Genomic DNA, 24,218 nt, shown 5'->3' with positions numbered 1-24,218 from the left:
GATAGCAAGTGTCAATGGGAAAGGCTGTAAAATTTAGTCAGTGTGTTTGTTTCTTCACTTTAGTAAAACACCAAAGACTCATTATTTTTTTAATCTTTTTATTTTTGCTTTTGTAAAGACTTTGACAAATTGACTCTTCACACCCATATTGGAAATTGTCAGCAGCCCACAGCAAGGTAACATAGCTGTCCATGTTATTACCTGTTTTATGCAGTGGTGCTTCAAGATTATTGAAAAATACGTAAAATTTTTACATTCTCTGAATCTGATGGGGATTGTTTGAACCTCCTAGGAAAACTGTGCATAAAAAGGCAATGTTTTGCTCCAAGCAACGTGAACCAGGAAAGAACATATAAATATAAATACAGCCTGAGACCAATAAAGCTGTAGCTGCAAATCCACCATGGCAGTAAATGGTTTCCCTTTAATAATGAAATACCACACTGGCAAAAACAAATATATAACTCAAGCTATCCCAACCCTACAAAATAATGGTGTTTTAAAACAGAGAGTCCTTTCATTCTCTAGAGTGCTCTTTTCTTCTGCAACTAGGAGAGCTAAATTTTTACTTGAAAAATCATGAAAACTCAGACTGCCACACAGTCACTTGTTAAGGGCCTTTAAGTGAAACTCCAGATATTCCAGCACTGGCAGCAATACCAGAGTTGGCAGCAGTACCGATGACCAAATTTCTCTTTATGAAACAAAGCACATGTTGGCACTGAAGCTAAGTTTCTTGGTTTGAGGAAAGAAAGAAAAACATTTATTCAATAAAGAAAAACTTATTTGCCAGTAGGAACGACAAGAGAAGATTTCTGTTCAGTGAACAAATAGAGGAATATTCTTTTGCTGCGAAGACCTCTGCAAGTTTTTAAAAGATTAAATTATTTCTTTTTAAAGCAAAATATCTGTTTCCATTGATGAGAGTTGTGAAAATCTTTTCTGCATCTCAGATAATCCAAGTCAGAAGCTACAACTACAACTCAGCTTTAGCCAGAGTTTTTCTTTTAGTGAGTTATTTGAGCTGTTCCTCTGCTATTCCTATTATTTCTCACTGTGCATACTGCTGCTGCTATCCAAGTTTGATCCAGTGAAAGTTAGTTTCCTTTGAAACTGATGTTAGTGAGTATCTCAGAGGGAGGTACTTCTAATACTTCAGGGAGGCGGTAAGTTGCCTTAGGACTCTCTGTCCCTTTGTCTTTCTTTCCCTTTCTTTCTGCTACAGTAGTTATTGCTTTTCTAGCCCCTTTTAACTTCAGGTCCTATGGCAGCACAAAACTAGCATAAAAACAGAGCACTGGAGCTAACTCTCTGCCATATGCCCCAATTCACTTGACAAAGGTGTCATTGTGTGGCCCACCACTTTCTCAGTGAAGTTTGTATTAGCGTGTTCTTTTTCAATAATGGTGAAAATACAATCTTGCTAAGAAGAACTTACATGTTTGCATCTCTCATCGATGCCAATACATAAGCTTGTCCAAATGAAGTGCCAGAAATTCGTTGTCTACCATCAGATTTCTGTTGAGCACCAGTCTCTATCACCTGCAATAGGCAAAGGATGTGTCATAGTCTTAAGATATAGCAGCGTGGTTTCTTCAAACAAAAGTTGTGTCGATCTCTTCTCCCAATTAACAAGGCAGAGGACAAGAGGAAGTGTTCTCAAGTTGCTCCAGGGGAGGTTCAGGTTGGATATGAGGAAAAATTTCCTCACAGAGAGGATTGTCAAGCACGGGAATGGACTTCCCAGGGAAGTGGTTGATTCTCCATTCTTGGAGTTATTTAGATGTGCAGATGTGGCATTTAGGGACATGGTTTAGTGGTGGACTTGGCAGTGCTAAGTTAGTGGTTGGACTTAGTGATCTTCTTAAAGGTATTTTCCAACCTAAACAATTATGATTCCACACATGATACTGAGCTACTACCGTTTTCCTCATCGCACGAATAAAACTGCACTGTGGTTGGAAGCACTGTGGCTTAGCTCATGGGAGTTCCTGCATGTGAAGCCATTCTAAAACTTCCCCATACAGTGAGGAAAAGTCATGAAGAAAAAAAAAGTAAATCTTGAGTACTGAAATAAGTAGAGTTGACTATTTAATGAGTCAGGCTGTTTGTCAATTTTTCCACCAATTTTTTCCGAGAGATGACAAAGAGGGAGAAGAGCAAACATACTGCACTGCACTCTCATTGTGGTTGAAGTTTTGTGATTAAATGCCACTAGCTGCCTTGAATTGTTAAGGCACAGAGCACAAGAATAGTACAAGAACATGCTTTGATAGCCTTTATCTCTAGAACTCTGCTCAGATTTCTACCACGGAAATTGGAGAAAGGCTGTGAGAAGGAGGGATACCAAAGTTTCCCAGGTCAGTGGGTCCTGAGGAGGAGAGAGCAATTCTGTGGTGGTTGATTAGACAGCCCAGGTAAGAGGCTTGCTTTGGAGACTGTATTCCCATCCCATGGCCCAGCAAGTACCTATACAGAAGAATAAAAAAACCTTTCCATAATTTCAACTTTTGACATTTTTTAAAAAATAAAAAAATAAAGAGGATCCATTTCCATTTAAAGAAAAAACCCACACCCGAGCTCTAAATCTGAGAAGCCCAGAGCCTCTCCCTGCTGGGGCACCTTGCTGGAGTTATTTCCTTGCCCTATTCTGGTGGCCCCTTGCATCCTGTTGGTTTCAGGATGGCAGCTCTCTCAGGGAGGCATTCTCTCTCTACCTTTAACATGAAGCAGCTATGATTTTCACCAAGGCCACTTTATGCACCCCAAAAACAAGATAGATGAGGGTTCTTGTTGCTTGTTTTGCTTCTCTGTGTTATGCCCCACTGCCTGGGCTCCCTCACTTCTCATAAATGTCCCCTTTAAAAGTATCACAAACTATAGTATGAAAGCTGGTGATGTATAGCATATTCTAAGGAAAGATTTGCCTCTGTTCAGAAACCTTCCTGACCTCGTGACCGAAGAAGAACAAAATAACGTATTAACAAAAACACAGTTCACTGCCAAAGAAAAGGAGTTCCTGTAAGAACTGAAACAATAAATCTCCTCTGTACTGAACTCCCAGAGGGAGTATGTTGTGTTTCCTCCTGTTCTTTATCAAAGTCCCCAAAATAAGCAGGAATGGGCAGTGACTAGGCACAGTCTCTACACACCTTTTTCCATGGAGTAATTAAGGCCTGCCCCAGAGTGAGAGAGCACTCCCTGCCCAGCTGTGTAAGGGAGGGCTGACAGCATTACCACCACTACCACCACAACCACCAAGCATGAAGCTCCTGGGAATTGCCTTCTTTTTCTTAGCTGTACTCTGTGTTTGTGCTGTGGGAGGTAAGTCCTTTGGCTTTCTTGGATAGACTTGTCACATTTGTGGGGTGTTTTGTGAGCAAAAGCTTAGCTGTCAGTAGCTGGATACTTTTTTTTTTTTTTTCCACTGCAGTGATTGAAAGACTGTGTGTTGGAGGAAAAGAAGGTACTAACTGGTAGTTGAGTTACATGTGTTCTATGAAAAAACTTTCCTGCCATTGTATTTTTGTGACAGCTTTCTTTTTAGGTATCATGAAGCTCCTAAATCTGAGAGGAATTAAAATTAGAGATATATTTACAAAAGTTTTCAGTTGTGTTTTTCTTCTAAGAAATAAAGCGTCTTTTGTACAGATGGCTTTAGGGGGGGAATTGAAATATCTGAAAGATTTTGCAATTAATGTTCTTGCAAATCAGATCTATTCTGATGGATTTCCCTGGCACTACGCCAGCAATAAGTTTGGCCAAGAGTATCTCTTAGAAATTATTTTAGTTTTGTCCCCAAAGATATAGGGGCTTACAAAATTTATCAAGTGTCACATACTGAGGGATGCAAGCCTAGGGGTGATATTAGTTACTAAGTGCTGTATTCTTTAAACATGATTCTCAAATGCACAGATTTAATCAAATTTTATGATGTTCACGTGGTCACTGAACTGATGTTTTCATTATTCTTCAGCTTGAAAGATCATGCTTTTAAAGTGAAATTAACTAGTCGCCCTGAAAGGATGAGAGAAACTGCAACAACGGCCAGAGTCTATCACCTTTGTCAAAAGATACATTTGAAGTAAAATCTGCCTTTTGTCTGCACTTTCCTTTGCTGACCCTCTGGGCCAATGCTTCCACAAATGCCTACAGATTGTCTGCAAGGGATCTATGAATCAGAACTTTAAAAACTGATAATTAATAGATGTCTATCTATCAGATGGGTATCTCATAGAAAGTAGATAATAGATTAACTCATCTATACAAAGTTAATCAACTTTTGCTCAGGTTATGTGTTAAAATCTGGTCTTTTGTGATGTACCTTACACTGTTGCTTAGGCTCACTGCTGTTAGGTAAGCAAATCAATAAAGGAGATTAAAAATAAGCTTGTGCCACAGAAAGAACTGCTTTTAAAACTATGTTAAGTAAGTACAAGCCCTGAAAGTCTGTGTTGAAGTACTATTTATTCTCTGTCTGCTACTCCTAGTAAAAATAGCCTTCCTGTCATTGTTGAAGCTTTAATTTCACAATTTGTGAAAAGCAAAGTGGAGTTGCATCAAAAAGAGCATATTTAACACAACAGTCCATAAAGCTTACCAGAAAGCAACATGCAAAGGTGGGAGGAATTCTGTCAATTTTATACAATCCTTTCTTTAAAAAGGATTTTCCCTCCTCTGCGTGATATGAATGTGGCAGAACTGATGACAGTGAATAAGCAAATTTTATATATGGTACATTTGTTCTGAACAATTTTGTTTCTGTGAAAGTATTTTTAAATGCTTTATTGCAAGGTAGATATGGTAGTGAAATTCTGTTGGTAAATTCACAATTAAGAATATTTGTGGGAAAATTTGGAGTATGTCTCTACCTTGTGAAAGTAAAGGTGCATAATCTGGTCAGGCTTTCTTCGGGCTACCCCATGCATTAACCTGTTAAGACAGAAGTGGTTTTATTGTCTGTAGTATGAAGCTGGAATGAGTATTTGGATTTCCACTTTTGTGATCCCCAAAGTGTCCTGGGCTGTAATGGCAAGATTTTATAATCTGAAGAGGGGAACTGATGGTAAGGAGGCTAACACTAATCTCCCTTGTGCTCAATCTCCCTTTTTTGAACACTGGAGACAGTAGCAAGACTTTTTTCCGGTTGCTTAGGAACACCTTTAGTATCTTAAAATGATGTTCAGTAAAATTTAGAGAAGGTCAAATCACACCCCAGTATTTTAATATTCCCTCTCCCAGGTTTTGGGGTATTGTGCCTTCAAAGCTTACAAAGACAAGTATTCTGTGGGCTTGCAACCTTTTCATGTAATACACACAAGTTGCCTGTCTTTGTAGTTTTGTGTATCATACTGAAGTGGACAAGGATGTTTCCACTGTGGTTAGTAAAGAAAGCACCAAGTCTCCTGTAGGGCTTCCAAATTTCATGCTTTGTATTCAGCCTGTGTGCTGGCAGTGCCTTTCTTTGCAATTTTCTAATTTGTCTTGGGACCTTGCATCCTCAAAAGCCCCGAATGTTTTGGTGAGATCGTGTCAGCACGTTACTGGGGGCTCAGTTTTGTTCAAATGTGGAGGTTGGTAGCTTCCTGACAGCTCATCCCTCCTCTCAAGGCTTTTCTCAACCCTTTGGAAGTTAAATGACATACTTAAAACAGGAGTTCCTTCATGCTCATCTCAAGTGTTCAGTCCTCCTGGCATATTGCTCTTTATTCTTACCTGTTCCAAAACAACTCAAAGAGAAATGCTTTCTGGGTTGATTTATAGCATTTCCAACTTTAAACAGACAGTACTGGAATGTGTAAAAAAATACATTGTCAAATTATAGTAATCAAATACAAATGCTCTTGAGTCTGCACAAATGTGTGGCAACACAGCACAGCAGATGTCCTCCACAAAGTGCTTGTAGCACATCACAGCATCCTTCTCACTCAGGCACCCAGGTTGGTTTCTTGCAGAACTGATAGCAGAGAAGAGTGGGTTGTGCTCCCCTTAACATCAGTCTGGATGCCTTCAGGTTATGTACTCAAATGTAGGAGCTGGAACGGACTGTCTCATGTTGAATATGTACAGCAGGTGGGTTTATTAGCATCTGATTACTGACCCCTGTTGACAGCTAGCAGTAACTTTATCCAAGTGCCCTGTCAAAATTAATGGCACAAAAAAAAACCAAACAAGGGTGCTTTTTATTTTGGAAAGGTAGGAGCAAGTCTTGGCATTGAGAGCCTGGTCCAAATGCCCCTGAAGTAATTTAGATGTATTCCATTACACTGTGGATCAGCCCTAAGCTACAGGTTTTCCAGCCCCCTTCCCCATTAAAGGGATGTTGTAGAGCATCCTAACCCTACAATGCAGGTGATTAATTCTGACTCCCAGCTTCAGAAAAGTTCCACTCAACCAGGGCTCCTGTAGTGATTACATATATTTGCAGCTGCCTGAGCTCTGCTCTTGTTGGTGTAAACTAGAGGAGATGGATAGCCTTTTCCTTTTCCATCTACTGTGCTCACAAGCCTTCAAGTCTTTTAAAAATTCATTTTAAAAATTAAATACTAGCTAAACTATTTTGAGCAGTTAGAGGTTTTGAGTATAGTCTTCCCTCAATCTGGATTATTATTCGTGTTGGTTCTCTAGAAGACCAGCAAGACACAGACTGTCACAGTTGGATCATTGTCTCATCTCTGAAAATTTGGGAAATGTGAATAGGCTTTGCATAAGGCTTTCTTACACCTTTAATTTGCTTGAGCCCAAACTTTGAATGTCTTGAGAATTTTCCTGTTGCAGAAAAAAAAAAGCATTTGGCATTTTCGCTGTTCCTAGCATTTTGCAAAACTAGCTTTGTCAAAGATCAAATTATAGTGCTGGAGATTATCATAACCTTTAATTGAATATTGAATTTTTATCCCTGTACAGATTTGTTTTGTTCCTTTTTGTTTCCCCTGCCCCCACATTACTTTCATTCATTAGATCTTTTGCATATGGGGCAAATTTTTGCCTAATGGATTTTAAAGTTGTATTTATTACTGGACAGAAGAAAATTGCTTGTTCTAGCCCCAAAGCTGAAGACAAGTTTACTGCATTTACTGAGGATAGAAGCAGATGGCTTGATACCTGCTTGCTTGTGATTTACAACCAAAATAAATGGAAATTGAATATGAAGGGCAAGTTGCCTGCAGCATTCAGCTCCAAAACTGAGAATACATAATGCCATGCCCAACAAATGGTTGTCTCCTCTGAAAATTTGCCAGAATGTTTTCTTTTTTATTTAGCTTTCTCTTTTTATCTGTATTTAAACCTAGAGTTCTTATTAATATTTATTCCATTATAAATTAGGAAAAAAATTGGCTGAGGCTTGTTTTTGTTTGGTTGTGTGGGATGTTTTTTTCTAAATAGGAAAAGTACCCTGAATCTGGCCTCAAATTGTTTATACATCTGAGTCCTATGTAAAAAACCTGAAAAAGTATGAATTAAAAGTAATCTCCAAGAAACTCTTAACCTAGGGAAGGGAATACTTTGAACTGGTACTATTCGATAGTCAGACTAACTTAAAACACTAAAGACAGTAAAATTGCATGGAAAGCCATCCTAATTACTTGTGGCCCTCATGAAGTGGAGGCAGAGAAGGTATTGTTTGTTTGTATTTTTTGCTGCAACAACTCAAGAAAGACCCTTTAATGTTTTTGGGGTTTTTTTGAAAAACAGAGAGACAATGTTGGATTTGTGTGTAATAGCTGTTATTTCCAAATACAAGTCAAGAATTAAAGACTTGGCTCCCTTGGAAGACAAACATCTACTTTTGTGTTCAGCTAGCCCTCTAAAAATAGGTTTCCCAGATGTAAATGGAAGGGTCAAACCCCTGAGTTGCACCGTGTTCTGCCATGGAAGTCACCATCATTATTCCAGCAACTGAGATACAGGTAGTGATACCTTGGCATTCATCTTGTCAAAATTGGCCCTTGGGTGCCCTAAGAGCTGCATGCTGTATCAGCCAGACCTACCTGCATTAAGAAAAGTTTGACACAATTTAATATGATTCTGTCTCTATGCTGTGCCTTCTGACCCTACCTCCCCATGTGAGAAAACTGTGCTGATTATCGCTTGCTGATATAATGACTTGGAACAAAATTCAGCAAGTGTGATCTGATGGGGTATTGTAGAAAGAGGGTAGGAAGCCCTCTGCTGCCATCCTCACATGTCCTAGAGGCTGGTCTGGAGGGGTCCAAATTAATTCAGAAAGATTTTTTTTTTTCTCAGCAGTCAGGGAAGACAACATCCCCTTTCAGGCCAGGCTAACTAGCTAATGCTCCAAAGGTTATCTTTCAAACTAGTAACAGGGCAAGGATTTTCTCACTGCTTTTGTGGGGAAAGTGGATGCTTGCCTGACTTTGGTACAGGTGCAAATTCTATCCTATTTATCAATAGAGTATTTTTACAACAAGTTTTAATCTTTTTTCAATGACATTAACATGCTCCTGGGTGTGTGTTAGCTACATGTTGTAGAGAGCAATGCATCTCAGGTTTCTGGAACCACAGAGCAAGTGGCACGTAGTTTTGCATCATATTTATCTGCTGGAACCTTTTTGCCTTGCCTTATCACTCTAAAGATATTATGTGTTTTGCTGGGATGGGAGCACTATACCAGACTTGCTGTCTGAAGATTTCTACAAGATAAGTAATTGTTCTAAAAAGCACATTCAGTTTGTCTTAATGGTGTGATTTCTCAGTCTGGTACTTGGTTTGATGAGCATCAGTGTAACCAAAACTTTAGGATTAAATTATTTAAATCCATGATTATATTAATGAGATGTGTACGCTTCCTGCAGATTCCTTCTTTCATAACTTTTAGCAGGAGATTAATGTCATTTTGGGGCTTGATAGATTTAGCTACTGAGGCAACTACTGATATGAATGGCAAAAGCTTTGGATTTTAGTTGGTCTGAGAAAAATTGTGCCAGGAGATTTACAAACCTCCCTGGCCAGTGATTTGTATTCTTTTTCTCTGTAAAATACTTATTTGTCAAGATGTGTTTTCAGTGCACATTAATTACTTGAAGTGATCAAAACCCCATATATTGCTTTGGGTTTTATTAGTTTTCCTACTTTTGCTCATGCTCAACATTAAATCTAGGGTTTTATTTGAAATACAGTCTTGATAACCTTCTAAATGTTAGTGCATGGGGTGCTATCTATGCCCATGTGAGGACAGGCTGAAATCATCTTTCCAGACAGATGAATTATTCCTCCTCATCTCAGCATGGGTACTATATCACAGCACTATAGATGATGTAAATATCAGTGTTTGGAAACTCATTCAAAGGTTGTGGAAGCAAAAATATCACCAAACATTGTTAGGTGAAATGGCAAAAATAGGTGAGGATTACTCTCAAAAAATGTGAAATTCAAATATTTTCCCCCCCAAATTCCCGATCTCATGTCCAATAGAGAAAGGCAACTTTGGACATGATGCATGGCTGATGCTTCCATGGCCATTCAAAGTCTCTAACAGCCAAAATTTGGGCTTTTTCTTTTCCCAGGAATTACAGACTCTGAAACTCCTGCCAAGTTGTCAAACCTCATTTGCCCTTGACTCCTACAGATGGTCATAAAGGCATAAATCTGTGACAAGATGAAATGTTTGGGGCCAGTGTGCAGTTTCATTGTAGTTGCTCATTCCTGCGCAGGACTGTTAAAATCTCTTTTTGGAAACTACTGAATTCTTTGAATTATGGAGCTTTCTGGACATCCTATGGAGTCTTACTCTGTTTTGAGACTAAACACATAGTTCTTAGAAATTGTAACTACACCAAAAGCTGGCTGGTCAGAAACCTCTTCCAGCAGAGCACCTTTAGGTTCTCTTTAGGAAGGTTTCTTCTTATAAGAGTAGTGCATTAATATATTTGCTGTGATTCAGAAGACAGAAAACATATTTAACAAACTATTGGACTTCTAACAACTCACTGTTTTCCAACATGTAACAAAAGGAAGACCTTACTAGAGATCTATGCCAAATAACCCAATACCCAGGATGTGCTAACGACAGAAAGGGAAGGACAGAGCACACATATTAGAAGAAAAAAACCTCCCAGTGCAGGACTGGTTTTTGGTTCTCTGCACATTTTATCCTGTCTAGTTCAAATGGCTTCAGAGGATTCCATTATTTCCCTTTTGCGTGTCATTCCCTGTGCTAATGGAGTCGTGGCTGGTATGTCTTAATGCTCTTGAATTTAGGTGAACTAGTGCACAATTCATCTTATTGGCTTAGAGACACTTTCTTGTAGTGCACTCTCTGCTTCCTCTGTAATTGCTTTCAGCTTCCATTTCCAAGAGCTGGCAGAAAATGTTGTTTTCCAGATGCAAAATGGAAAATGGGAATTGATCATTTCTGGGAGAAGAGGTTGAAGAAGAGCAGAAGGGTTTGTGTAGCAATGGAACAGCTTATTCACAGTAGTTGTAATTGTCATGGGGAATAAAATTACTCTAATTGCCAACAGAAGTACAAGGGGTGTCCATAACTGCTCACCAACAGGAGATGAATAGCTCCCAGCTATTAAGGGGACTTTCCAGTGCCTTGACTGGGACACGAGATTTTGACAAGGCTGAGCATCCTGAATGTGGGCCACTCTGCTCCACTAGGAAGGTGGTTATCAGCGTGGGAGCTGACATGGCTACTGCAGCAGTTCCCACTGCTCTTTGATAGGTCCTCAGTACTGACAGTCTGTTTTAAGTGCTTTCTGAGTAACAACTTTGGTTTTTTACTAGGAATAAAGCATGTGGGAAAAGAGTTTCAGTTTTGCATCTGATCTGAGCAGTTGTGAATTGGTAGAAATTCAAAATAACAAGAGTTCAAATAAGCTGGGCAAGATACTTACAGACAAGGAGGTCTTCATCAGCTATATGTGCCAATTAGAGGGATGAGATATTTTCAAAGTATACCCTTCATCCTTGCATATAAAGTAACTCCAGTGAGATTGTACTCCACTCAGAGCTTGCAAAGCCCATTTGGGGCCTTCCCTTTGGGATAGTCTGTACCATTTAACCTTTGCTCCAGGCAGTGTGGAAAAGATGAAGTGAGTCTCAGTGGACCATTGAGCATGGAATTACATTAATTATAGAAGAAATTCACAATGTTTCCACAGAGTTTTCTGACAGGAACTGGTTTTTGATGCTCCAGAGGCTTTCAGAGCTTTGTCAGGAACAGAGTGGCATGGGCGGGTGTAGCTCAAATGGGTGTCTAGGCTGATCCCGGATGTTCTAAAAATAAGTACATCATAGCAGACACGGCAGTGACCCTTTTCTGAATTGTACAATTAGTCATGTTGCTGGAGATGCATTTGGATCTCAAACATAAAGCAGAAGAACTAGGACTTTACTAACTGCTGCAGCACATTGCAAAGGAGAGCTATGGATTGACCTGGGCTCAGCTTCCGCTCTGGCTGTTTTATATCTGCCCTACCCAAACACACGCTTTCCTGGGAAACAAAAATAGGCTTCCAAATAGCATGGTAAGGAAAAAGCATTGCAAGGATTACACAGAGAAGGACATAGTTTTCTCTCCACCTTCTGGGCGGAGGTGACTTACACCAACACTCTTATTCCTTCCTGTTGCAGGGGAAGGGGCTCTCCTTTATTTCTTTGTCTTGTTCTACTCAGCAATGCACAATATTTAAAAAGCTTTCTGTATGAAATTGCACCCATTAAAGACATTTTCCAAATTTATTTAGCATGAGTAACACAAGGAGGGGGTGGCAGTTCGTTTTTCATACTATAAAATAGCCCTTATAAGCTCCTACCTTTTATCTTACATATGGGCAAACAAATATATCAGCATCAAAGGGTGACAATCTGGTGGCTTAAATAGCTTTAAAGGGTTTAATTAAAACCTATTAAATAGGTTTAACAGGTTTAAATAAAGAGAAGTGCAGAGCTTGGAGCCTTCATTCAAAGCAGGCTGGAGTGCTGATGAGCATGCTGAGCACATTTATTGTTTTATGGAGTGCAAGCAATGTACTCATCCCTCTGTAGTACACAGTAATAAAGATACCCACCAGGCTTCACGTAGGAGCAGAAGGCACAATGAGAAAGCTTGTGATTAAAAGCTTTTGATAGGGAGTTTGCATTTCTTCTGAGGCAATAAAAAACCCCATCAAGCTGGCTAGTAAAGTGCCCAGATTTCTATGTCCACACGTGCAGAGAGGCAAAGCATGCAGTGCTTGGGTTGTTTCAAATACTCAGTAATATGGGGGCACTCATCTAACCTTTCTCATTAATGTTTTGGTGAGGGGAGCCCTCAACAACCCACGTTAGCTGAGGTTGGTCCTTGGCAGCTGCTTTGTCAGTATTTCTCTGGGCAGTGGGTCCTGGTGCAGGAGCTGTTTGCTGGGTGTTTTGAGCAGGCTTTGTGGAAACAGTGCCATTTGCCTGGGGAATTAGTAATTCCCAGCAGCTCCCTGCTAATGCCTGGTGTTGGGTCATGCCACACACCTGGGTGAGCACTGGGGCAAGTGCTGGCACCAAAGCTGCATTCCCTGCTTTCTCCCTGTTCCCTGCTGGAGAAATTGTGGCACCTACCTCTGTTTTCTTCATCCCCTCAGCTCTTGCTGCTGGCTGCTTCCAGCTCACTTACTTTATGCTTCCTCTGCAGAACCCAAGTCCCGTATTATCCCAATCACTGCTGCCTGTTCCCATGCCATGCAGGAGGAGCCTGTCCCTCCTTTTCCAGCTATGGGGCTTTGCATTTATGCTCTCACTTTCCTAATGCCTATCTCTGTCACCTGTTTTCAGGTGCTTTTGCCTTCTGCAGGGAGAGTGTTGTGCCTTTCTGACCCAGGAGCTTCTCCTTACTGCCTTCGTGTCTTCCCCTGTGCTCCTGCCTATAAGATTTTCCCACTCTTTTATAGCAGATTGTCTCTGTTGTGTGACACTAGTCCACAAACCAGGACCCGTAGCCACAGTGAAGAAGTAGAAAGTTGAACTAAAGTGTAAGATCTCCACATGTAGGATTGTATATTATGTTTTTGGACTGCTGCTGAAGAGAGACGTGACCGAAAGGAAGGTAACAGCTTGGCAAACGGGAGGTGGTTTCCCACCTCCCTAGGCAGTGGGAACCACAGGCTTCCAGCTGGTCGGCATAGGCAGCAAAGAATGTGGCCTTTCTCCCTGCCTTATCGTTTTGTACCTGTAGTATCTGACTACATCTCACAGGGGTTTGCCTTAAGCGTGATTGGTGTAACTTTGTCCTTCCGGTTGCCACTATAAGATATTCAATCCTGGGGTGGAAAATGGCTTACGTCAAGGGAGGCTGTGTTAAGAGCATTTGCAGCAGTGCAAAACCATTGTGAGGCCAGGCTGGAAAAACACTTTGCAATTCTGACTTTTAGTGATAGTGAAGTGGCAGTGATCCAGCATGGGACTCTTACTAGGGACACAGCTTTTCTTTCACCAAGTGCTGCCACAGCATGAATAGTTGTGTGCAGGCCCTATTACAAACCCATCTGAATGTATGTGTGAGGGATGTCATGCTTTGTGTATTGCTTTAGCATACTAAAGAAATACGAAGACATAACGGTTGTACTTTTCTTTGAGTTTGCTTCAAATTCATGAAGTTTGCAAATGGCTTTGTTTAATTTAACATCCTTTACGACACAATTACCAGCTTCAGCCATTCACAGGATTGCATCAGAACCTTGATTCCCATTTAAAATCTAGTTGACATGACTATAGAAGCAAGATTTAAAGTAGGAGTCCTTAAGGATGAAATGTACTAGAAACAGTATTACTTCTATAAAATTAATTCTTTCAGAACAAAATATATGCAGGTCTGGAGATTTGGTTTTTTGTTTGTTTGTTTAATTTATTTCTGTGGTGTTTAATGTATAGATTTTGTATTTGTGATCTTAGAGGTTTTGAATAGGAAGAAAGGAATTGACAGTTTCAACCAATATTGTTAAAATTGCACTTAAACCTCTTCTAATAGTACATGTCGAATGATAGTTTTTGTGACTGGAAGCATCTATGCTTCCTATAAGACTTTTTTTGCAGTGCCTGCTGGTTTTCTAAATAATTTGCATTGTGTTGGTTTGTCATTTTTGGTTTGTCAAGCAGTGACTAACCTGTGACCATGGGGAGGCTGGACCAGATGACCCACTGTGGTCTCTTCGAGCCTTTCCCATTCTATGATTCTGTGAGTAATCTCTACTCTGCACTTATAGCCATGTACCTTAAGTGTGATGATATATCCAGGAGAGATGTAAACTGACAAGCCAACACACTACTTATGGTAGCACGACACTGCAGTGTGGATGCCACAGACATGCAGGAAATCAGGTAGATCCTTGAAGAACTGTCCAGCACCATATTGTTACAAAACAGCAATAACCATTGGTGGTAGCTGCTTTAAAACATCTTTTTATGTGTCTTGGCAGAATATTAACCTGAAGCTGTGCAGGAAGCTGAGCCTGGGTTTCCTGAACACTGTAGCACCTTGCCTTCTCTCCCTAGGCTGGAAGTGCAACCTGGGCCTCCACAAAACATTACTCAAGAGGGAAGGCCAAGGGCACCTAAATGCTAAACCTCCCCAGGTAGAAGGCCCATGCAGAAGGCCTAGTTCTAGATCAGGAATTAAACCTTAAGGTTGACTCCTAAATTAATGTATCCAGGTGCACTTCAATTCTGTTTGAAGGGCCTGAGTAGGATTTTGAGCAGTGCCTAAGACTTGGGTTTGCTGTCAACACAAGGGAACAGTGTGCAGTGACTAGCAGATGGGAGATCATCTAGGTAAATTTTATTTTTTCTTTCGAGATTATATGAATCTTTACACAAAAATGCATTACAAAAGAAAAAAGAAATTTATCTCAAGGTTAGGGTAAAAGGTCATGCACTGGGAAAGAAAGATGAATAAGTACTGAAAACAGAAATAAGAGAAATGTAAGAACTACATTGGGCCTGGGGAAAGATCAGATAGGAGAATGAAGAGATGAAGCAGCAATAAATAAAAATGAAAGAGAAAACATAGTAGACAACAGAGCTCCAAGGTAAGAGTAAACAGGTTGTGCACATTGTCAGGCAGCAGCTATTTCTTGGGAACTCTGAGAAGATTAGTGCTAGATTTTCTTACAAGGACAGCTATAACTTTTTCCACAAAGGGTAAAACATTCGATGAATTGTACAGTCTTTACATGGGTACTGCTGGAGCAGCTGTTACAGGAGGCTCTATCATGGTCATAAGGGCTGGCAGAATTAGCATTTGCTGGAAAGAGATCACTATTTATTTCTGATGGCATGGTAAGACAGAAAGCAAAAACACAGCTTTGACCTCTCCATGACTTGTATGCCATTGCAAAGACCCGAGGTCACACAACCAACCATAATATAACATCCTGAAAGGGAGTAGGTTTAAATTAGATATAAGGAAGAAATTCTTTACTGTGAGGCTGGTGAGGTACTGGAACAGTTTGCCCAGAGAAGATGTGGATGTCTCATACTTGGAAGTGTTCAAGGCCAGGCTGGATAGAGCTCTGAGCAAACTGTTTTAGTGGAAGGCATCCATGCAAACAGCAGGAAAGTTGGAACTAGATGGTCTTTAGGGTCTCTTCCAAAACAAACCATTCTATGATAATATACAGTAAACAAACATGATATAAAAACACCAATTGCAAATTCTGCTTTATAACCTTGAAGCAGGGAACTAACATGTACAGGTTTCTTCAGGACACCTCTTTGGTAATTGCTCCTAGCTACAGCCTGTTGGGCAGTGGTCTGGTTTTGAGTGGGAACGTATTACATCCTTATCAACAAAACGGTTAAAATACCAGTTTTTGGCTGTTACACCGACAGCTTGACACAGGCACCAAAAAACCTGCAGAGTTTACAGTTCAGATTTTCCTTGTCCATTGCCTCTCATTTCATCCTCAGTGGATGTTATAATAATAATTATAGTCCTTTGTCTTTGCTGCAGCCCCTCACCTGCTGACTGCTGTTGTTGTGCCTTCCATTAATCTTTCTGTCTCTAAACTAAACAAATGCAATTTTTGCTGTCCTTCCTGAGTGGTTATTTTTCTTGAGGCTCCTGATGATTTTTATGGTTCTCCAAAAACTCCCCACCTCCATGAATCCACACCCTTCTTAAAACCCTTCTGAAGCTGGACCAAGTAGCTTGGTCCTTCTGAACAGAAGGATTTGAATGAAATGCTTTTGTCTACCTAGTGCAAGGTCAAGTGAAAAAATGCCGAACAGGCCATTTCACTCGCTATTTCTGTAATTATAGTGAGTTTTCCATAAAAATAATGTCTTTTCAAAATCAGATATTGATGCCAAACCAGACAGCACTTAAATTCAGTAATTCATGTAATGAATATAATCCATATCTACTTTGAACAATCTATTAATCTTTAAAAATGTTTTTGCTTTCACGTTCAGTTTTGTGTTATCTGTTTTATGTGGTGTTTTAAACTTTGTGGTTTGTGCCCTGTAGTATCCTGTAGGATATAAACAGAACCACTGATTTAATATCATGCAGTCATTTCTTCTTTTTTTTCTGTCTTGATTATAGCAATAACAGGCCCCTAATTAACACAAGGTCAGAGCCCACTTATCTTAGTCTTCCCAGTGTAAAGGCAAAAATAATGAGAGAGAGAGGTAAGGAATTATGAGAACTCCAAGCTCAGACCTTGCTGCAGTTTGAGGACAACTGTGACTGTTGGTCAACCCTATCTAAATTCAAAGACTCCTTCTGAATTTAAAAGAAGATAGTAAGTTCAGTGGTTCAGTTTGTCCATTTAGAAATCTTAAGACCAGATACAAATGATTGTACTGTTGATTTCATTTTAGAACAAATATACTATTTAAATCCAAGTCAGAAAAACAATAAATGGAAATTCTGTGAACCTGAGGGGAGGAGGGAGGGACCACCAAAAACACCAACAAAACCACAACAGTTACTCTCTTTTCAGTTTTGTCTTATGGCCATGTGTCAAGTGTTCTTTGATCTCTTCTTAGATCCTTCTCATTTTTCCCTGCCATCCTGACTGTCTTACTGTCTCTAGACCTTTCTGCTCCTCCGCTCTCATCTTCCCATCCTGTTATCTTTCTTCCAGTTCTGATTTCTTCTTGCCTTGGTATCTGCTCTAAGGCATGTTCTTTTTTCTTTGTCAGTCTTAGCACTACCACCATCATCCCTTTAATCAGCCCAGTGTGGTATGTGAGCACCTTTAGCTCCTTGCATGTTCTCCAGACATCACAGGTCACCTATGCCCTTTTAGCTGAGTTTCTTGCCAGTGAGCACAGCAAATTGCAGCAGTTTCTGTGTGGGAGAAATTGCTGCATAGATTTTGGCTGCTCCCACATCAGAGTATATCAAGGGACTCTCATATCAAAAGGATCATTGCATCTAAATTTACTAAAAAACTTGCAATTATAACTTTACTTAGTTGTCCATCACCTGAGGCTGCAGGCAACCTGACACGAGCAGAAAAATGAAGCTTTCTGTCTCCCTCTTTGTCTAACAACAGTCTCTATTGGGTGAAAATTCTTTTCTTGATCATTTTTGATCTCTTGCTTTTATCCCTCATAGGATTCTCCTTAGTCACAACTTAACATTGCAAATAAGAGCATAATAAGCCACGAGTTCTATCATTTCTTTTAATCAACCAGTTCTCCCCCCACAATCCTGTCTTTTGCATGTTGCTTTCAACTTATTTTTGAAGTATATTTAATTATTCACCTTTTTAAGAAAAAAATTAATTCATAAAACTCTACTTTATTATACTCTGTTAATTGAATTTACCTTAGTTTATCTCTAACCTGTGATGAAATCAGCAAATAGTGAGTCATAACAAAACTGTGCCTTAAATTCCCTTTTTTTTTAGTTTTGAGGAAAGCTTGGCCTATCAACATGGTTATTAAATGGAACATCTTTAAAGGATGAATAATCTAAGTATTTCAATGGGCTTCCCAGAAAGTCATGCTGAGTTAGGGGAAGAGTTTTGAGAAAAATGAGTTCAGGAATGAGCTAATTGGCCAGCTAGTGCGTTTAGCTGGTGTTACAGATATGGTAGCTACTGAGAGATGTTAAAACAAAACCATATGAAATGTAGGCACTGTTGAAAAAACATTCTGTTCTAGTGCTGTGGCCTTGTGGTGTGGAGGATTAGAGGAGCTTTGTCAGCAGCACATAATGAGAATGAAGAGATGGAAAAATGCTTGATGTTTAGGGAAACAAGATTGCCTTTAGGTCTCTTTGGATAAAATTTTTTTTCCAAGTATTTCATGTGTGGGTTATGAAGCATTATTCTGACTGGGGAACTGAATGGCAAGAAAATCTATATTTTAAATGGAGTGTGCAAGAGACTGTGCATAGTCAGAGTGTATCCATGTGTTCTGGGGAGTAGAGCTGGGGCAGCAGCAGGCCCGTAGGGGAGACATTTAACTTTGTGTAGGACATGCTCACAACAAGCTGGCCTAGCATGTGCTGTGATGAGGCATTATGAAGGCAGCAGCATCCCTAGAAAAATACTCAAGGAACTGGGGCTCACTGAGAACGGGCTGAGACCCCTTAGAAACACGCAGGTGCCAAGAGGGCTGAAAATACACTGCTGGAAGCGGAGTTGTAAGGGCTTATCTGATTAGACTTTAATATATTCCTGCAGAGCCCTTGCAATTGTATTATGCTGGGTTTTTTTCCAGGTTAGATCTGTGACTCTGGCAGGCCTTGGGTGGTGGTCGTGAAATGTTAATCGGAGCGCAGCACATTGAGCAAAGGGAACACAACTGACTGTTCTGCCCTGTAGCCAAAAAAAAGAGAGAATGCCAGCAGATATTACCATGAATAGAGTCACAGAAGAATAGTGACATGCTGTCCTGACTCAGTTTTGCGATGTCTGTATTACAGGATGCTAATGCAGCATGACAGGATGTCACGCTTCAAACCTGAAAGCACTAGGGGATTAGTCTGTGCCATTTTCCTCTCCCATTCAGTTACAGAGTTGATCTAGTCCTCCCCAAATGTACCCACACTTGTCTCACAGCAGTGTAAAATGGTTGAGAAATGCCACTGCTTCTGAGTCAATGTAGTTTTTTCACCCCCTTCATCACCCCTAACTTCTTTTAGTAGAAAATCATGGACAAACCAGAAATAAGATTGAAAATCTTGTTTGAAGCCAACAACCTTTCAGTACAGTCAGAAAATACAGAAATTATTTTGTTTTTTGTTTGTTGGGGTCTCTTTTTTGGATGGTTTGTTTGTTTTGTAATATTGAAGACCCACCTACTAACTTGACCTGGAATTTTTAAGACTGGCAAAATTTACTGCAGTAAAATCCCAATAGCTGAAGCACTGCCTTCAGGGCAGTGGGGAAAGCCAGTCATTACTCAACCTGGTGCTTCTCAAGCCATGTTTTATGAATTCTCCTTTTTCTCTCACATATAGGGAGCAAGGGGTTGTTGAAAACACTTCCTGAACTGCTTATACTAGCCAGGGAGCTAGCACAATTTTATTATTTCAAGGCAGGAGAATGGATGCTTTCTCCTGTGGACAGTTATTTTAGGTAATCCTCCATCCTGAAGACTCAGAGCAGATGTGGTTGTACTCAAGGAGACGAGGAGATAAAGAAAGACTTTTAATAGCTCCATTTTTCCCCTCAAACTAGTCTTGGAGACACCTGTTGGAAAACAATGTGCAGTCCAAGGTGGGAGGCAGTAGAAAATGCTCCACATTACAGCAGTGAGGGCAAAATGAAGAGATTTAGGATACAGCATGAAAAGATTTTTGCAGAGTTATGTGATGTAGTTGCTTCTGCTAATAGGCTTCTGAACTTGATTTTCCAGGAAGGGTCTTGCTGCTCTCTGCTAATACGACTACGTAGTGCTAAATAGATCTGGAAGGTGGCAGAATTAACATGATTCTTTCTGTGCTTATTTCAGAAGATGGCATTCCAACCCCTACTCTCAGTTCAACCATTTCTGCATCAGGATCAAAATCCGGTAAGAGTTCAAATTCACCCTTTTCTGGTGTTCTGAAGCCCCTGTTTTTTTAGTTTTCAGCTTTTCCAACTTCAGAGAGAAATCAGGTGAATTATTTCATGTAGGGTGATTATGAAACACTGTTGCAAAGAAAGGATTGAAGTATCTTCGTATGGAGACAGTTGGTTTGAGCGGGCTACATTTTTTGTTTCAGGTGAAAAAGGTTGAAATTCTGTGAGTTCCTATACGCTCAAGAGTGGTTCAAGTGAGATTGGATATTAATAAATTACCAAAGACTGACAGTTCAAGAAGTTATCAGATTGAGGATGATTTGGGTAACAGCATCAGTTAAGACATATGGCAGCAGGAAGTAGCTGATTTGATAGATGTAGAATGACAGAAGAGGAAGGTGGACTTTGATAGTAAAGAAATACCCAATACATGCCAATGTTGGGCCTCAGCTGATAGACGAGATTACATCTGCATGAACCTGTCATTTGCAGAAATGCTGCTGATAACTTCTTGAAACTGTTGATGTCAAGATTCACATTTCAGGATAAGAGGATGGCACCAATGCCCTCAATTTCAAAAGCTCCATTCGGTCTCTCTTTTTTTTGGGATTGATTTAACTAGATCAAACTTCAAGTACTAAAATGATGCAGACCTAACAGAGAAAACACCTGCTTCAGATAGTAAAAGTCTGGGATTCTGATTTACATCTTTAACTGACACATTCAGTTTTCTTTATTGTGCATCTTTGTTATGGAAAGTTATGAAAAATCAATATTGGCCATGATTCATTCGTGTGAGCTAAATATCAACTCCTTTATTAGTCTCAATATTGAAGACTGCTGCATTTAATGAGTGATGCATGTGAGAGAAGAAAACATGAACATGGTATTCTAATTTTTGATAACTAGAGATACTAATGAGTCTACTGTGGAGCTGAAAGCACTGAGATTACGAAGTATACACTTGACATGCAAGTAATGCAAGTGAATAAGATACAACCAGGTGAAGTATGCCTAATGTTATGTTTATTACAGCAGAAGAATTAGTCCTTTTCAAATTGTGTTGCAGCTCTTTTATGTTTCAAATACCATGATGTTCATGTCTGTTTAAAAGGCATTCCATAAAGGCCAAACACCTCACAGTGAATGAACCCTTTGAATGTTTCACTGAAATTTCTCTTGCAGCTTTTTGTCGCAGAAGGGAAAGCAGCATTGTTACTTATGCCCATGAGAAAAACATCCGAAACCCACTGTGAGACCAAAGAAATTTGTGAGTGTGGAGCTAGGAGGTCCATTCTTTGAGGCATTGCTTATTCTAGGTGAACAGCCAGAAAACTGAGAGCAGAGAAAGAGACTATAAGATGTATTTTAAAAGTTCTGGTGTGAACATTGCTTTTAGACGTAATAAAGTCCTATGAGAGAAAATTACATGACATTTGTTCCTATTCTTTCATGTATCCCATCCATTAAAAGTGCTAGAGGAGGTAGTAGGTAGGTAGAAGTAGTAGTTGTAGGTATTTAAATGAGCACCTGTAGCACTTTCTGTTTGCATTAGATTACAGAATTGAAAGTTGGACTCTCAAAATTATTAGTTACAGAGTTTTGTTTAGTCCAGAATCCCTGGCAGTATTTTAGTCAGTCCGTTCCCTTGAGCAAGTGCCTGGGCCACATGGGACTTGCAGTATGCCATCTGTGCACAGCAAGAGACACTGATTTAAACCTTGCTATTGCCTTAGTCATGTTTGGGCAACTCTGTCCCCATATTTCCATACCAGCAGCAGCAGGGAAGGGATCCCTGCTGCCTGCAGGAGCCCCTTCCCCTCCCCTTAGTCTCCAAGTCTCACTCCTCTGGAGGAGAGAACTAGGAGTCATCGTAAAAAGGCCACCGAGTTCACCCCAGGGAATATCACTTACTAGAGAATACTATTCATACCGTGCACAATCTCCTAAGCTTTGCTGTACTCAAAAGAGGAAGGCCTGCTGGGTGCCCTTTTTTCCCCAGAAATCTGGGTGCAGAGGAAGAGGATCTAGGAAAGCTGGCCAATGATGAAGACTTGAATGTGGCTCAAGGCGAACAAACAGGGAGAGGAGGGGAAAATTGCACAAAGACTAGTAGAGCCTCTTCCCCTTCAGCTCTTTACCTGGGACCTGTAAACTGTGCTCCCGGGTGTCACTCACAATTCTTTATGGGGATTTTACATCCCTCCTCCTTATAAACAGATATGCAGCAAAGGGCTGGTCAGAGGTGTAGTCCAGCACAGTGAACTCATCCATCTACACCAGGCTCCTTTCCCCTCACCTCTTCCCTTGGAAGTCATATCAAGCACCTCTCCTTTAGGAGCTGGCTGGTAGATACAGCTGCTAATTTTCAATAGGCAACTTGCAGATTGTTCACAGGCCAAACCTCCCCTCTGAAACCAACCATACACCCTTTGAATCCTCTTCAAAAATGGGTACGAAAACTCTGTAAGGGTGAGACTTAAAACAGAAATTCACTGCTTGGTGAGAGAATGCAGCTGGAGGTATGTGATGTTTGTTCATGCATGATAAAATAGATCAATTAAGATGTGAATGCCTTTCTTGCAGTAACAGAATCTATGAAGACATCAACTTCACAAGTAACACCATCGCAAGCGTCAGTGCCAACAACAACTGCAATTGGAGCTACAACTGAATCCATCACAAACAGTAAGTGAAAATTGCTCTCAGTTAGTCGGTGGTGGTGTTCCAGTGGGCATTCAGGAAACTAAGCAGCGGTGCCTCTTGTTCTGGGACAGTGAACCCTTTGTTGAAACCTTGCAGGAGTGTGCAGGAGCTTCCTCCCCATCAGGCTCCAGACAGCTCCAGTCTAGGACTTCTAACTGTACTACCGCTTGTCTTCAGTGGGATGACCCACCTATGGGACAGGGAGTGGCTTCCTCTGCAGTGAATGGAGTCCTATCCCTGTTGATCTTCAATTTAAATTAAATATACTTTTGATAATTTAAAATTAAACTTCAAGCGGGGAAATAGGTGTGTTTTGTGTGTGTGCATATGTGTGTATACAAAACTAAAGGAAATAAATTGAATGTCTTTCCTTTGTTAGCATCCATGTCTTCTTTGTCGAATGCTACACAAGGTATAACACAAGATACAACAACACAAGCAGTGGTAAAAGTGACAACTACAACACCAAATGAAAGTTTCAGCACAATAAACCGTAAGTGATAATTTCATTGAGCCATTTCTGGTTCATTCTATGCTACATTTCTATAAAACAGTGTGGAGAAGTAAAAGGAGGTAAAAAAGATTGGTTTGGGTTTTGAATTTGGTGGTCTAGGGAAGCAGAGCTACTAATCCTACCATATTAAATATCTTTAATGAATCTTGCCCTAGAATCTTACACAAAGAACATGGCACCTTAAATTTGCAATGATCTGAAGCCATTGCACAGGATTTTAATCTCCTTATAATTGGGAGAGATGTATTTGAAAAGGTCTTATTTTTTTTTCTTCTTTGTTTGTTTTTTTATAAGTACTTAATAAAAAAAATTATTCTGCGTGATCAGAATAGTGTCAGAATAGCCCTCCTTTGTTTTTTATGTTTATATATGTTACAATACTACAGTTAATTATGTGCCATATTATTATGAGTCATCGTACTGAAAGCAGAGAGGTGATACTAATTACTCTGCATCAATCACAGGAAACAGTTTTGTTACCCATAAATCTTCAGAATAATGTGTGTGTTGGCTGGAACATCAGACTGGATTTTAGTAAAATAAAATAAAATTAAATAAAAACTGAAACCCATTATCCAGCAAGTAGTTGGATTCATGTAAACAATATAATAACATCCAAAAGGAGCTCAATACACTTAAGATGAAATTAAGTCTCGGGTTTTGTCCATTAACTGCACTGTAAATTTTTGCTTCAGTCTTTTGATGAACCATAGTTTTGAAATACTCCATTTTTTATATTTAATTTACTAAAAAATTAAAAAAATACTCCAAATATTTACCTCAGTACACCAATGCTCTCAGAATTGATGTTTACAGCATACTGAACTGTGACTAATGATTAGAATGTGACTTCTCTTCCCTTGGCTTACTTGCCTAAAAAGAGGCTCCTGTCTCTTTTCAAGCAGCTTTTAAGCAACACATGTTTTTAAGCCTGCATGTTTTCTTTGTGCAAATTTTCCTTTAAAGCCACCCCTCATAGACCCAAGCCTGCTAAGCTGCCTGAAGAGCTATTCCCCTTTCACTTAGTGGTTTCATCTTCT

The 24,218-nt window shown here is 39.9% G+C and overlaps 1 protein-coding gene across 4 annotated transcripts in view; it reads left to right on the top strand.

Moving 5' to 3' along the window:
- The first annotated feature begins 3,097 nt into the window (after positions 1-3,097).
- The window catches only part of EMCN (endomucin), a 55,929-nt gene continuing 34,808 nt past the window's right edge, over positions 3,098-24,218 (top strand). For 2 of the 4 annotated variants that reach the window (XR_010430051.1, XM_064651994.1), the window contains exons 1-4: positions 3,099-3,324; positions 19,909-19,968; positions 22,545-22,646; positions 23,044-23,157. Coding sequence is in view for 3 of the 4 variants with exons in the window: in XM_064651994.1 (XP_064508064.1) it covers positions 3,264-3,324; positions 19,909-19,968; positions 22,545-22,646; positions 23,044-23,157 (337 nt within the window). In the remaining variant the exon portion in view is untranslated. Of the gene's footprint in view, positions 3,325-19,908; positions 19,969-22,544; positions 22,647-23,043; positions 23,158-24,218 lie in introns of all 4 variants that reach the window. The other 2 variants (XM_064651991.1, XM_064651992.1) reach the window with 2 other exon arrangements.

The sequence above is a fragment of the Pseudopipra pipra genome, chromosome 4 (genome assembly GCF_036250125.1).
Source record: "Pseudopipra pipra isolate bDixPip1 chromosome 4, bDixPip1.hap1, whole genome shotgun sequence".
NCBI classification, from domain to species: domain Eukaryota; kingdom Metazoa; phylum Chordata; class Aves; order Passeriformes; family Pipridae; genus Pseudopipra; species Pseudopipra pipra.
The sequence above is the reverse complement of the archived record's forward strand: the minus strand, read 5'-3'. Positions and strand labels throughout refer to the sequence as shown.